The 13,462-nt window shown below is 40.1% G+C and overlaps 1 protein-coding gene and 1 long non-coding RNA gene across 12 annotated transcripts in view; one reads left to right on the top strand and one right to left on the bottom strand.

Moving 5' to 3' along the window:
• LOC140323190 (uncharacterized) overlaps positions 1–6,259 on the bottom strand; it is an 18,544-nt gene extending 12,285 nt beyond the window's left edge. Inside the window, exons 1-2 of the long non-coding RNA XR_011919313.1 lie at positions 6,013–6,259; positions 5,817–5,853 (exon numbers count right to left, since the gene is read on the bottom strand). This is a non-coding gene — a long non-coding RNA (uncharacterized lncRNA). The remainder of the gene's footprint in view (positions 1–5,816; positions 5,854–6,012) is intronic.
• The window catches only part of ERC1 (ELKS/RAB6-interacting/CAST family member 1), a 150,411-nt gene that overhangs the window by 86,797 nt on the left and 50,152 nt on the right, over positions 1–13,462 (top strand). For all 11 annotated transcript variants that reach the window (XM_072400058.1, XM_072400056.1, XM_072400055.1 and 8 more), the window contains one exon: positions 7,896–8,031. In XM_072400058.1, coding sequence (XP_072256159.1) covers positions 7,896–8,031 — 136 coding nt within the window. The remainder of the gene's footprint in view (positions 1–7,895; positions 8,032–13,462) is intronic.

Here is a 13,462-nt window from a genome sequence, read left to right as displayed (position 1 = left end):
GAAATTTTGTGTTATTCATCTGTGCATTTTTAGTGTAAATTCAGTGTATACAACTGACACTCTGTTCTGCACTTTTACATGTTTCCACAAAGACCCTGGGTCTTTAGGCCATATTCACTCTATATTTTGTCTCACCTTCTTGGATATTACATTCTAAACTTCACTTTGTTATTACTGTGTAAATGCTATTATGTCTTCTTGAGTTATGTCAACTCTTCTATACACAGTAAAAATGTTGCTGTTTTTCTTTTAAGTGCAACACCCTTTTTAAAAAAAAAAAAAAAAATTAAGATGCAGCACTGCCCCTTTAAGTCTTGATTGCCCTTAATGGGAGCGCAGAGCCTCCCGGGATACCTAACTGGCTGCTCCTTCTGTCCATGCCCTGACCTCGGGCATGCTCAGAAGGGGCATTTTCCCTCTTTGGGGAAAGAGATGCCGTTCTCAGGCATGCGCAGTGGGGTTGGCTCTCTATTTTCCCCCCTTTCACAGCAGCTACCTCACCCGATCTTGCACCTGTGCAGTGCAAGATCAGGTGATGAAGACAGAAGACCAGAGAAGACTGAAGATGCTGACGCCTGGTGCTTCCTCTGCCGGGATAAAGAGGAATCCCAGGAGGATGCAGGACCGGATGGTTGTAAGGACCAGCACCATCGAGGGACCTGCTGGATTAAAGGTAAGTCTAAGTTTTTTGTTGTTCGCTTAGTTCTGCTTTAAGTGGAAGAGAAAAAAAATAAGGGATTGTTGCATGGTCTTATAATTCTTTCAGACTGTATCCATGTTAGTCATTGGTAGTTGCTCACAACTAAAAGTGTACTTAAACCAAAGTACAAAATGTAATATATTACAGCACACAAGTCCTGTGGTTGTTGCATCAGTTTTTATTTTAATTCAGGCTCTTTTCCCCTTTATTTTTACCTGGGTATTCTGACAATTACACAACTCCTGTCTTAAAGTGATAACACTCAACATATGAAGGAGCATTAGTACCCTAAAACAAAGTATTAGAAATACAGAACTCCTGTCCTTATCTCCAAAACATTGAAATATGACAAAAGACTTTGTAAAGAACTGCATTATTTGGCGGTGGAATAATAATACTGGCTAATAATATTATTGGGGGGGAGGGGGGGGGCTCTGTAGTTCACATATAATTATGTAGGTCAGATATTACTGCATGTACTAATACTGCACAATCCAAAGTAAGTAATCAGCCCACAAGTTTTCTGACAGGGTCAAATTTCTTGCCCTTTTTAATCACATAAAATCAGAACAGCTCATAAGTAAGCAAAACAAGCATGTTAGAGTTTACATACACTGTAAGGTGTACAAAACTTACATATTGTAACATCGGTCACTTTTATTGAATCAAATCCTAAAGCCAACATTTTGCACAGTGAGTGTAAGCTGTTCTACAATCTTAGCTTCAATTCACGGGATGTTTTTCCAAAAAAAAAAAAAAAAAACTTGACGGTATAAGTAGAGGATTTTTTAAGCCTCTACACAGGAAGAAATTTGGTTTACACTGCATTTTGGGATTACTGTGACATTCCTGGGTACAGCGACTTTACTGTTGTCCCAAGTCAATCTCCCTGAAGCCAGAGATATTTATCTGGTAAACAGGGTTCATTGATGGCCCCGTGCCCCCCCAGGTGTAGCAGTGAAAAAACACTCCAAACAATCACATCTTTGCTTTTAGTAAGTGACCCCCCAGTAATCCCACAACACCCAGAATTAAAGGGCATTACCTGTGTCCGGACTGGCGTTCCTGTGTGTCTTGGTGTGGTCAGTTTGTGTACATTCTTCCATTATCCCCTTGTAAGACTGTTAAAGCTGCTACTGTGTCAAAACTGTTAATTGCTTTAGGTCATCAAGGGTCAGAGAAATCAGACGCCTTGGAGAGGCTCAGCACTGGAATCAGGTGACAGTGACATGCGAAAACAATGGCTATGAGTAGATGACATCTGTGGATAACAGAAAACATTTGTGCTTGCCTACAGTTCGACTTGGGCCCTGTTGTTTCTAATTAAGTGACAGAGCATTAAGCAGGGTATAATTTGGTTTGTAAATGCACTTTGGGGTTCTATCATGTCTGCTAAAGGACAAATTTTCACCATGGCGTATGAAATACATCTGTTTTACCTTGTTCCACCCATACAGCCTGCAATTATCAGAGATTGTCGTTTCATGACACAGAATCACATACCAGGAGGCTGCAGTCTCACAAGCTAGTAGACATTAGCCTATTCTGAGGCTGTTGCCTAATTCCCCTTGAAATCTACATCGTTTAGAACCTAGGCACTATGTAAAAATGATTTTAAGATGACAATGTCTAAATCGATAGCATTTGGTTTTTTTATAGAGATCAACTAAAGCTTAAAGCAGAACTGCAGACAAACAGCTAAATACACAGATGAAATACATTTATGGGTGGTGTTTTACCTGCCAAAGATTTTGTATTTCTGATGATCCAGTCCTGAGATACTCAAAGCTTTGCCAAACAGCACAACAGGAGACATTTGGATGTTTTTTTTTTAAACCTCTCCAAGGCTGGAGAGGAAACACTTTCATTAGTGACACTGGGTGATCCAGCAAACCTGAAACGGATCTGGTTCAGGATTGAAAACATTTGCTTACAAATAGCAAATGACTTTTAGGAAATCCATTCCAGGTTTCAGCTTCACTGGTCAAAGTGTATCCTCTACATTGTTTTTCTCTACTTCAGTTCAGTAACACAAATGGTGTTTACAAATGCTGGATATTTTTTGTTAGATTCTAGCATTTGTATAGCTGTCCCCATATTGCTATCTAGTAATATTCAATACTGGATCACTAAGCAGCCAACACAAACAGGATGCTATGTGGTTTCTCCAACTCACCTACCTATAAGACACCATCTGTATATTACTCATTTATTCTACTGCCAAAGAAAAGATCAGTAATCATTAAGCAACAATTATTAAACATCTGTTGGGAGTTATACATATATTGCCCTTCCCTAAGCCTGTGACTGAACATTGAAGGAGAAGCAGCAGACTGTTAAGCTCATCTCGCAGTCAGCTGATTGGCTCCTGCTTCTTCTCCAAGTCTAAACTCCCCTGTAAAAAGGACTGCAAAAGTGTTTTGCAATAAAACTAAAGTACCTAAACCGTATGCAGTTAAAAAAAGTACATTTAATGATACGATAATGAATATTTAGCTGTAGAACAGAATAATTATTAAGCCACCCTGTAAAAGAACAAATCTTGAACCACTGCCTGTGCCGAGGTTATCTGTGTCTGGTATCTTCTGGCTGTGTTGGATAGCATATTGCCTCCCTAGTGCCATGTTTCTATGCTATAGCCAGGTGCCAGTCAGTGTGCCTATAAGATACCAACCCCATGAGTTCATTACCTAGACTCCATTATGTTTTAAATGTTTTGTCTATGTACACAGACTGCTTAAGCCTTTTTGTAGAACAAATTATTCCAGTTTCTGGACAACCTGGATTATAGATTCTTGCGGAGTAGTCGGGCCATGGCTTCTGGAGAATCCAAGCTTTTCCTCCCAACCATTCCTTCACTTTTACTCTCATTTCCTGTGAGTTAGTAAGCATGTTACTCCTCAATGTTGAGTATTTGCTGTCTGTTTGGTTGTTACAGGGCAAACAAATGGTCCCTTTAATGGGGGTGTTATGGGCGTTTAATATCGTCCATTTTTGTCCTCCATAGTTTGTGTGAAAATTATAACACCATAATGCCTCTTCTTTCCCGGGAGGCGCTGGTTAGGATATTAATACGACATCCACCAGGCCTGGCGATACTTGAATCAGTCGGTTATCTTTGTGGTTTCTCTCTGGCTTGCGCTTATGTTCTTTGGTTGTCGCCCAAACCTCAATCAGTGATAAAACCCACACTGGGAGGCACAATGATGACCGCAACCAGCTAATTCCTCTGTCAACTCATTGCTCCAGGGGTCAAAGGGGACCTGTCTGGAGACAGATTGGAGTTCAGTATTTCTTCATATATCTCAGTGAGTTTATAGAGCTTTGAGTTACTAAAGCAGGATGTTGTTTTTAAAACAGTAGTTGTAATCACTAAATATGACTAAATACCCTTCTCACATCCTTTATTTGTAACCAGAGATCAGCCTAAACACACTATAAGTATATCAATCTTTATCAGGGTCACCAACAATTACATACTGCAAAGCTGGATACAAATGTATTCGTATACAAGATAGGTCCTCATATTACCTGTCACTGAGGGAAAAAAAATTGTATTTAAATTTTTCCTCTTCCTTTGCTAAACTAAAAATAAAAGTTTTATCTGGAGGTTAACTTTAACCTGATTGGAAATTGTTGAAACTAATGTGTCATTTTCTCCTGATTTGCCCCTGTACAAAGCTGCACTTTTTAGGATCAATGCAGGGGAGTCCAATGTCTGCCTTGTCAGCGTGGATTTCCAGCAACTAGTGCTGAGTACGAGCTACCTGCACAAAAAAGTCCGAGTCAGTTTGTTTGATGTGATTGTCCATGCTGTAAATACTGTGATGGGTCATTGTCTTTGTGAATGGACCCAACTTCCCTGGATGATTCCAAGACCATCAGCAAAGCTTTTGTGTTCCCGGGACCAGGTGACAGGCAGAATGCCACAGTGTCTGAGTTCTCTGCGTTGAGGGCACAAAATCCCCTAACTCTTTCATTACTGTCTACTTAATAGTTTATATTCTGCTTGTCAGTACTTTTTTGATTGTGGGAAAAAAATAACAATGTGACACATGAGCATTCATTTACACTTATTAAACTCTGCTGTTCAATGTCCTGGTATAACAGTGTTGTAAAATATACCCGCTGCAAGGAACATACCTTTTTCTTTCTTCTTTTTCTTTCTCCCGTGTTTCACCCACACCCAATTCTTCTCTTTCCACTTACTTTTCTAATCCTTTTTCTTTCCTTCTTCTCTCTTTACTTCCCACCCTCACACTGTCTCTGCCTTCTGTCTCTTTTTCCACTTCCCAATATCACATTCTCTTTTGCTCTCACTTCCACCCTTTCTCCCTCATCATTTCGTTTACCACACTTTTCCCATCTTTCCCTCTGAATCATTACTTGTGTCAGTCAGATTGTCCAGGAGATTAGTAATAATTACGTATGATTGCTGGTTGTAACTGGAAAACAATCTCCATCATAACCCATCTTCCTTTTTGGGGAAAAAAAGAACCAAAGTTTTTGTTACACTTGCATTGCTTTAATCCATCACATGAATCTGTATGAATATCATTCAGCTTTCAGTGGTTTTCAGATCCTTCAAGGACAGGGTGGTGTTTCGCCATATTCTTAGTATACCATCTGGCCAGTTGTGGCAACCCATAGACACGAACAAAAACCATTCCAATCACTAACTTGCAAGGGGAGTGGTGAGATTTTAAAGAGCCTTTTTTTATTCCTTGGTCTTTCTTTTTATCCTTTTCCTGATACAGACATAATTCTCAGTTTTGCTATTCCTGCCTCGTTAGGAAATGAGTATTTATGGCCTCTCGTTATGTTGGCTAAATTAGAGGTCTGCATATCCTCCCCAGCACGTGTTGGGTGGTTAGAGGACACGGGACCTGATCTCCGGCCAGAGTCTTGGTTAGTAGCATCCATGTCAGCTAAATTTTACTTAGATTGGACCAAAGTCACGGCCTGTGTCCTTTATCCAAACCACACGCAGAGGCCTCTCCATCAGCCGGCTTTGTGCTCTAAACCGATTAACACTACTTCCTTAAATCTACACACACACATTTGCAGTTACAAATTAAAAAAAATTGTTACAATTGCATTTGAAAGCTTATCTTACCTTTTGGGTCATCTTGTGTTACCCTGTCAAATCCTGACTGGAAAAAAAAAGAAAATTTTATATGCTTACACAGTTTCTTAAAAAGAAAAACCTTAAAAATGTATTTTTATGTTTTTAGAAAAGTATAATATTATGTTATTGTAGATCTAACATTGCCCCTCTCCTCCTTTTATGCTATACAATACAGTTTAATTACCTTTTTAAATGTATTTATTTCCCATCACTCTTGTATTTTAGTGCTGCTGATCCTCATAAAGCCTCTTTCAGCCACATCCCACCTACATTTACTCACCCCAGCCCTGACTGCACAATATTGCTGTGGTCTGGCTTTCTGACAGAAGTGGTCCACAACTGAGCCATGATCCTTGGTACAGCTGCTTGTATAGGTGCTTTAATATAGATGTGCATTCCAGGATTATTTGGGGCTGTATTGTTAAAAGCTGCAAATTTATAGAATTTTTTGTAATGGCGTTGGCATGTTGAAGCCTATATGAGATAGAAGTGATTAGCTTTTAAAGTTTCCATGAGATGATTTTTCCATTTCAATCTTAATTGAAAGATACAATTTAAAGTGAACATGTCCTGATTATAAAAACACTTCATTTAGACAATTTCTACCACTGTGTTTTCTCACGATTTAAGTACACCGACCCTGGTCTGGTAGCTGACTGCAGATACCCTGTCACCTTCTCCCTACAAAATCCATGCAAATGAAAAAATCATATACTATCCTTTCCAGCGTTAAGTCAAAGTTTTTTTGGAGACAATATTTCTCTTTGGGATTAAAAAGATCCAAGAATATCTGGGATCCCTTCCCCTTGGGGGTATGACTGTTTAACCATTTCCAACTCAGAAACAGCAGTTTTTACTGTTTCTCCTGTGAGGCACTACTCAAGTATCTCAACCACCTGAATTTAGAAACCGCAGTCTCTCTTGTTTCTCCTGTGAAACACTACTCAATATAAGTCTCTATGGAGTGCCCTGAGGAAGCCAAAGGGTGAAACCCATCGGGAATATGAAGTACTTATATACTTTTATTATATGATTCTTTGTAGTTATTGATCATATGTATAGTCTGAGTTAAGATTGTATGCATCTCCTCTGCTATTAGTAGAACTTTTTATATGAGGGGGTCCTGAGAAGTTCCTGGCTTTGCCCAGAAAGAAGAGAGCCAGAGTTATGAAATACCACAATTATTCAACATATTCCCCCCTAAGACTGATGCACCTGGTACAGCGTAATTGCAGCTTTTCTAGACCATTCAAATAAAATTCCTTTGGTTGGGCCGCAACCAGCTCTCAGAAGCATCTTTGACATCAGAAATGTCTTCAGAACGTTGCCCCTTCAAGTGGACCAGATGAAAACCCAGGGTGTTCAATTTGACAGCCACAACGTTGGACGTGTGTGCAGGTGCATTGTCCTGCAAAAAAAAAAAAAATATATATATATATGCCCCCACACTCACTTTTCTATTTCATCTTGAAGGGGGCAAAGCTAGGAACTTCCCAGCACCACCTCGTAGCTGTGACGCGTTCAATATAATTGATCGTTTCAAATATATTTGTTGCCTGAAAGAGCCATTCTTTTAGTTTCTTTTTTTATGTATTCGTCAAGTATCTGGCCAAGCGTCCAAAAACTATTTGTAATGTATACGCTTTTGGGATCCTACTCTACTACTATTATTGCCAGGCATTAGTGAAGGTGGAATACTGGTTTATAGTATATAAACAATTGGACATTAAAATCCCAAATAAGCTTAGGCATGCTAAGGTCATCGTCCAGTTCAATTTTTTACATATAAATTTCATTGAAATAAATCCTAGTGATCCTGCAATGAAGGGCCTTGTTCAGGCATTTCATTTTACCATCTGACAAAGCTCTGTACTGTCTTTCAGCTGTGTAATGCACATTACAAATACAGGTTACACTGTTGTCAGGGACAGGAAACCTCCTCTGAAAAATGCTTTGCAGCAATTGCTGGAGTGCATGTAGATAAAAGTAGCTACCAGAGTTCATTCCTATTTTTTTGCAAGTCATTCTTAAACTTCATCTCTGTTTGTTTTTTTACTTTTCTTCCAGGCAAATAAAAGATCAGAATAAAAAGGTGGCAACTCTGAAGCACAAGGAGCAAGTAGAGAAAAAGAAGAATGCGCAGCTTTTAGAGGAAGCGAGGAGGAGAGAGGACAATTTGACCGACAGCTCGCAGCAGCTTCAGGTAGCATCTTCTGCGGCAGTGCCTTGTATAGTTTCTTTTGTGCTAGTGCAAATTGACTTCTGTACAGCTGTGCATGAAAGTTACAGGGCAACTATTAGAATCTTCAGTGAATACATTTTTCTAGTCTTTTGTTGATTGCTTTGTGTGCAGTGATGTTTGCATGACATGAGAATTTTTTTTCCTTGGTTTGATGTGATGGTACTCTTAATATAAGGGATTTTTTTTTATAATTCTAATGAAAAAAGGGCAGGCAGATGGGCACTGTGAGAAGGGAAGCTGAACCATAGAGCATTTTTAGAACAGCTTTAACTGGGATCCTTTCCAACGACAAAAGACTAAACAATGCATGAACAAGCACTGTTTTGCACCTTTCTGCTGTATGGAGAGTGGAGGCGGGAGAACGACAGAGCGGCAACCCGCTGCACTCTCTCCTCTTCACTTTCATTATGACTGTTCGTCATCCATAGATCCGCCAGGACACAGGACCGATGACGAGCACTGTACACACATATTCTCGTCCGATACCAGCCCTGAGGCGATTATCGGACAAGAATCATCTGACGTGTGTATGGAGCGTTGGAAGTTTTGGGTTGAGCAGGGCAAAGGTTAGAGCCTCTGTTTTTACTTCTTTCTGGGACTTTATGTATTGTTCAGGACAAGTGTTCTGTCTTTGCTGGATTTCTACTGTACCTATCTTATTAAAAGACATTGGACACATGGTGCATTACTACAATAAATAGAGATTTATTTGCTGGACACTTTAGCCAACCAATGTTGGGTTTGGGGTCAGCTTGCAAAAAAAATTCCCAGTTTTAGACTCGGTTGGTCTTTGAGGTTTTGGGTGGAATTAATGGTACGATATTATAAGACCTCGGAAAATAAGATCAGCATGTTCCCGTAAAAGGACATCTGCTCTTCTGGCCCAACACACACCCTACTCTCTGTGCTGCCAGAAAAAGCAGAGGGGACGTGGCAACGATGGAGCCTAACCCGTGACCTTATGACGCCATTCCGCATCCGATATGTGTAAAGACCATCTTCCTGATTTAGTAATCCTACTGATGCTTAGGAAATTCTCCTCTCACCAGTCTTTAAAGGAGACACTACAACCAAAAAAAATTATTTAGCTTTTTGGTGGATGATAGAGAATTAACTTACCTTACAACCTCTTCTATTTCTCTGGGACTCTAATGGTATATCAGTACAGAGTTCCTGGGTTTGTACAGCCACTGTGCCCATTATAGTGGTTTCTATCATATTTCACTTTTTGAAAGTCAGTCTATTCAAAACAATTTTGATCCCAGTCATCAGCTAACCCAAAACATATTTTTCAGTGATTCCACTCATCCCCCTTACAATCAGCCCCCCCTTTAGATGCAAAAAGTGATTCTGGTCTCCATGATGTCACACCCTACCATGTCAACCTAACAGGAAATGAGATGAATCTTTCCAGTGAGGACACAAGCAGCTGTAAAACCCCATTAGAGTTTTTTAAGACTTTTCCTGTTACATTGTAACCTAAACAAAAAAAATTTGGGTGTTGGATTTTGAGTTGGATTTTGGGAAGGACAGGTTCTCTTTTGCTTAGACCTGCTGTCCATAATGAGATCTGTTAAATTTTCTGTGATGAATAAAGCTCAATCTAGAAAAGGTTTTTAACTCTGCGTCCCTCCAACTCTTTTTTTTTTTTCTTTTTTAATCTTCTTCAAAAGCAAATATTTACTTTCTGTTATGTGACCCTCTTCACCTCCTCTTGGGATTGGGGGACAATTATTTACCAATTTAGTCTGGGCTTGTGACCAACCAATCATGTCGCACTAATAATATTGCAGAACAAGATGGAAGACTTGGGACCCAGTTTGCCAAGTGGCCACTAGCTAGTAAGGGGTGTTGTTAGTTGGTCTGAAATTGAACATAAACATTCTGTGCCCTTATGGCAGGGAATGCAGGCTAGAAAATCTGTGTTTAATCTCATTTTGCCTTGTTGTTCCTCCCTTCAGTGGGCCTAGAGCATTTCAGAAACTGTAAGTGTAGACAACTTGAGAAGGTTGGATTGTGCATGCACATCCGACCATTCTTAATTACTTTGGCAGCTGATAGAATCCCGTTTTATTGGTTTCTGGCCAGCAAATAAACAGTATTACCACTGCAAAGTGCAACAGCTGATGTATCTCAAACTTGGACTAGGCCATCGGTTTAATATCCTGAATGCCTAAAGATACCTTGACACGTTCCGAAGTTCCTTTCCCTGGCTCTTGTTTTCTAGAAAGCGTCTCTTGCTGGAAATATTTTGGAAACATCCCCGGAGCTTTTCCTAATAGCGTCTGGCAGAGGGCAATGACAGAAGGTCTATTCACAGTGAAGGAGCTCGAGAGACGGATTAGGGCCCCTGAAAAATGTCTCCAATTAGTCACTGGGGGCTTTCCGTGCCCTCTCTAAGAGGCTGCAATTTAGGGCCTTGGCCTCTGTCTCTTGCCTTATTGTGCTTGGAAGGATGAATCCAAGTCCCCGAAGGTTGGTGGTTTGGAGTGATGCCACAGAGCAGACGGAGGGACCTGTAGGCAGCCATCTATCTTGTTTTCTCATTGCTGGCAATGTGCCATATTGTCCAGCACAAGGTTTGTGGTTTGGGGCCCCTCCAGCTCACACAGCCTGTTTACTTTGGATAAACAAGGTGTTTCTGGAGGTCTCTTGTGTGTGCTGGGTCTGTAGCTAGCTGCACAGGATGTTGCTGCAGTGAACCTGATGGAAGTCTTGTCTTTTGAACGCCAAGTGCTCATGTCTCCGAGAGCATCGCAAAGGGACTAAACCATGGATCCCTTCTTCTGATGTTCATTGGGTTTTTACTATGCTACTACAGCAACAAGAATACATTTAGAACATACATTAAACACAGAACTTTTTCTTAAAGCTTAGCTCCCCTAAGCACAATTTACTTTTAAACTCACCACATAATATGGTTTTAAAATCATTTCAGGTCAAAAAACAACATTTTCTTAAAGTATATGTAAACCCAATCATCAAATTCTCATATGAGCTATTACTTGTTTTAGTAATTTTAAAAGTAATTTTCAATATTTTCTAAACCACACCTTAACGTACCCTCAAAACTTCCTCTCCTTTCACTTTGTCGTGCCCTTTGTATTTTTCTTTATTTTTTTACATAAATACCTTGACCCTGTATCGTGTAATCCCTCTCCTTTGCCCTACTGACGTTATTACAATGGTCAACTGGTGTTTAAGGATCTGACAGGACAGATCCATGAATGACCAATCAGAAAGAAATGCTTTACAAGTCAAGGCAGGAGAGCACAGCGGGATGCCGCTTGCTCATCCTCCCTTTTCATAGAACAGGTGCAAAATGTTTGTGTGTGCAGCCTTACACCGGCACTTACTTTTTGAGGAAACACCACCTCATGTAAACAAGCCAAACTTCCCAGTGGGCACTGTTGGGGTCACCAAGGATTAAACTGTATGTCTAGAAGTCTTTGGACATCTAACCATCACACCTATTATGCCCTAATATGCCCATTAATAGAGAGTTAATCATTAGTTGTGGTTGTAACAGCCTCCATTCTTGGAAGATTTGGCACAAGACACTTGCCAAATGGACACAAGCATTTGTGACAAGGTCAGGTACTAATGTTTGTTGAGAAGTTTTCATTGCAATCATTCCAATTTATCTGAAAGTTGTTCAGTAGGGTTGAAGTCAGGCTTTGTGCGGGATACTTGAGTTTGTACACACCAAACAGATTAAGCCATCTCTTTATGGAGCTGGCTTGGTGCACAGGGGCAGTCATGCAGAATCAAGAAAGATCTTCACAAAACTACCGACACAAAGTTGGAAGTGCACAGTTGTCTAAAATGTCTTTGTATGTCATAGCATTAGCCAGTATTCAGCACTGATTCCAAATCAATGAGTTCAGTTGTTGAGGTGTCCCCATATATTTTATTATTAGGTGTATATGAAACCAGCAGGACCAGCAGGGACTGTTTTAGTGGACTCCCTATATCAGCAGTCGCCAACTGGTGGTCCGCGGCTCTGTCCCCCGTATGGGCACAACCTGTCCGTTCTCCCATAGCAGGCTCAGACCTGCTTGCTAAACATCCTGGATAGACAGTAGTGCAGGGCTATGGACACGACTTTTGTAGAATCCACAGCCCTGCGGTACTTTCCTCTCCGGAATTTAGCAAGCAGGTTTGAGCCTGCAATGGGAGAGTGGGGTGGGTTCTGGCATCATTACACTTTGGGGAAAGTTTTTTTTTCCCCTTTCAGTGACACACGGCTCCTCATGAATGCAGGGTCCCAGTTCGGTGAATTTAGTGGGCCATGAGGCCAGAAAGGTTGGTGACCACTGCCCTATATTACTTGAGTATTGCTGTGAACTGAACATTTCATTTGGTTGACAAATAATTAATTTAACATTATATATTGATAAGCATGAAAAATTTTAAAGCAGTTGGTGGTTGCTATACTTCCAAAGACAATACACAACAGAATTCCTGTCCCACCATCCTGGCAAATGGCAGCCTCATCTTAAGAGTTTTTGTTCTGTCTCAGTTGCTGTTACAAATCCTTATTTTGCAAGATTAAGATCTGTACTTTTCTGTTGTGTTGGATCATGACAGAGAGATTAATGGAAGTGTTGACAGATTGTTTTCCTGTGAGATCCCATTGCTGAAATAAGCTGCAACTGACTTATTCAAACAATAGGAACAGCTTAGAGGGGGCTATAAATCCCTAGCTGAGGTTTGATGCTCATTCTTTGTCCGCTCTCTAGCCGAAAAAGGAAGCCTAACTGGGCATGGTAGAGCTTTTCAAAAAATTCAATAAAGGTTCTGCAAACATTAAACAAAACCTGAACATCAAAGTAATCTTAATGTAGTAAGACACAGGTTTATACTTCTGTTTTGTTTTATGGCAAGTTATTAATTTGGGGGCAAATGGTTGTTAGTTCCAGTTGGTTTCTATTGCAGCAATACCGATCATTTATATTCCAGTTTCTTAGTACTTTAAGTGATCTTTTTAAATGATAATGTTGTATGAAAATGACCATCTTTAAGAATGCAATTTTTTTCCAACATGTCCTTTTTTTTTTTTTTTTATTCTTGGCTGTCAGAAAGCTGGAATGTTTGTGTCATTCACATTTACATTTGGTCTTTATTACCTTTTTCTACAGAATTGTGCTTGGGTATAAGCATCTTTATTAATAATGATAACGTTTATTTTTAATGCACCAACATATTACGCAGTGCTGTACAATAAATGGGGGTTGCAAATGACAGACAGACACAGACATTGACAGTGTCCAAAAAGAGCGTACATCTTAAGAGATAGGAGCAAGAACACAATAGGAGGGGAGGGGGTAGGGAAAGGTGGCTATTAGTGTGGGTTTAATAGACAGAGAAAGACAGGTAGGTGAGTTTGAAA

The sequence above is a fragment of the Pyxicephalus adspersus genome, chromosome 2 (genome assembly GCF_032062135.1).
Source record: "Pyxicephalus adspersus chromosome 2, UCB_Pads_2.0, whole genome shotgun sequence".
Lineage (NCBI taxonomy): Eukaryota > Metazoa > Chordata > Amphibia > Anura > Pyxicephalidae > Pyxicephalus > Pyxicephalus adspersus.
The sequence above is the reverse complement of the archived record's forward strand: the minus strand, read 5'-3'. Positions and strand labels throughout refer to the sequence as shown.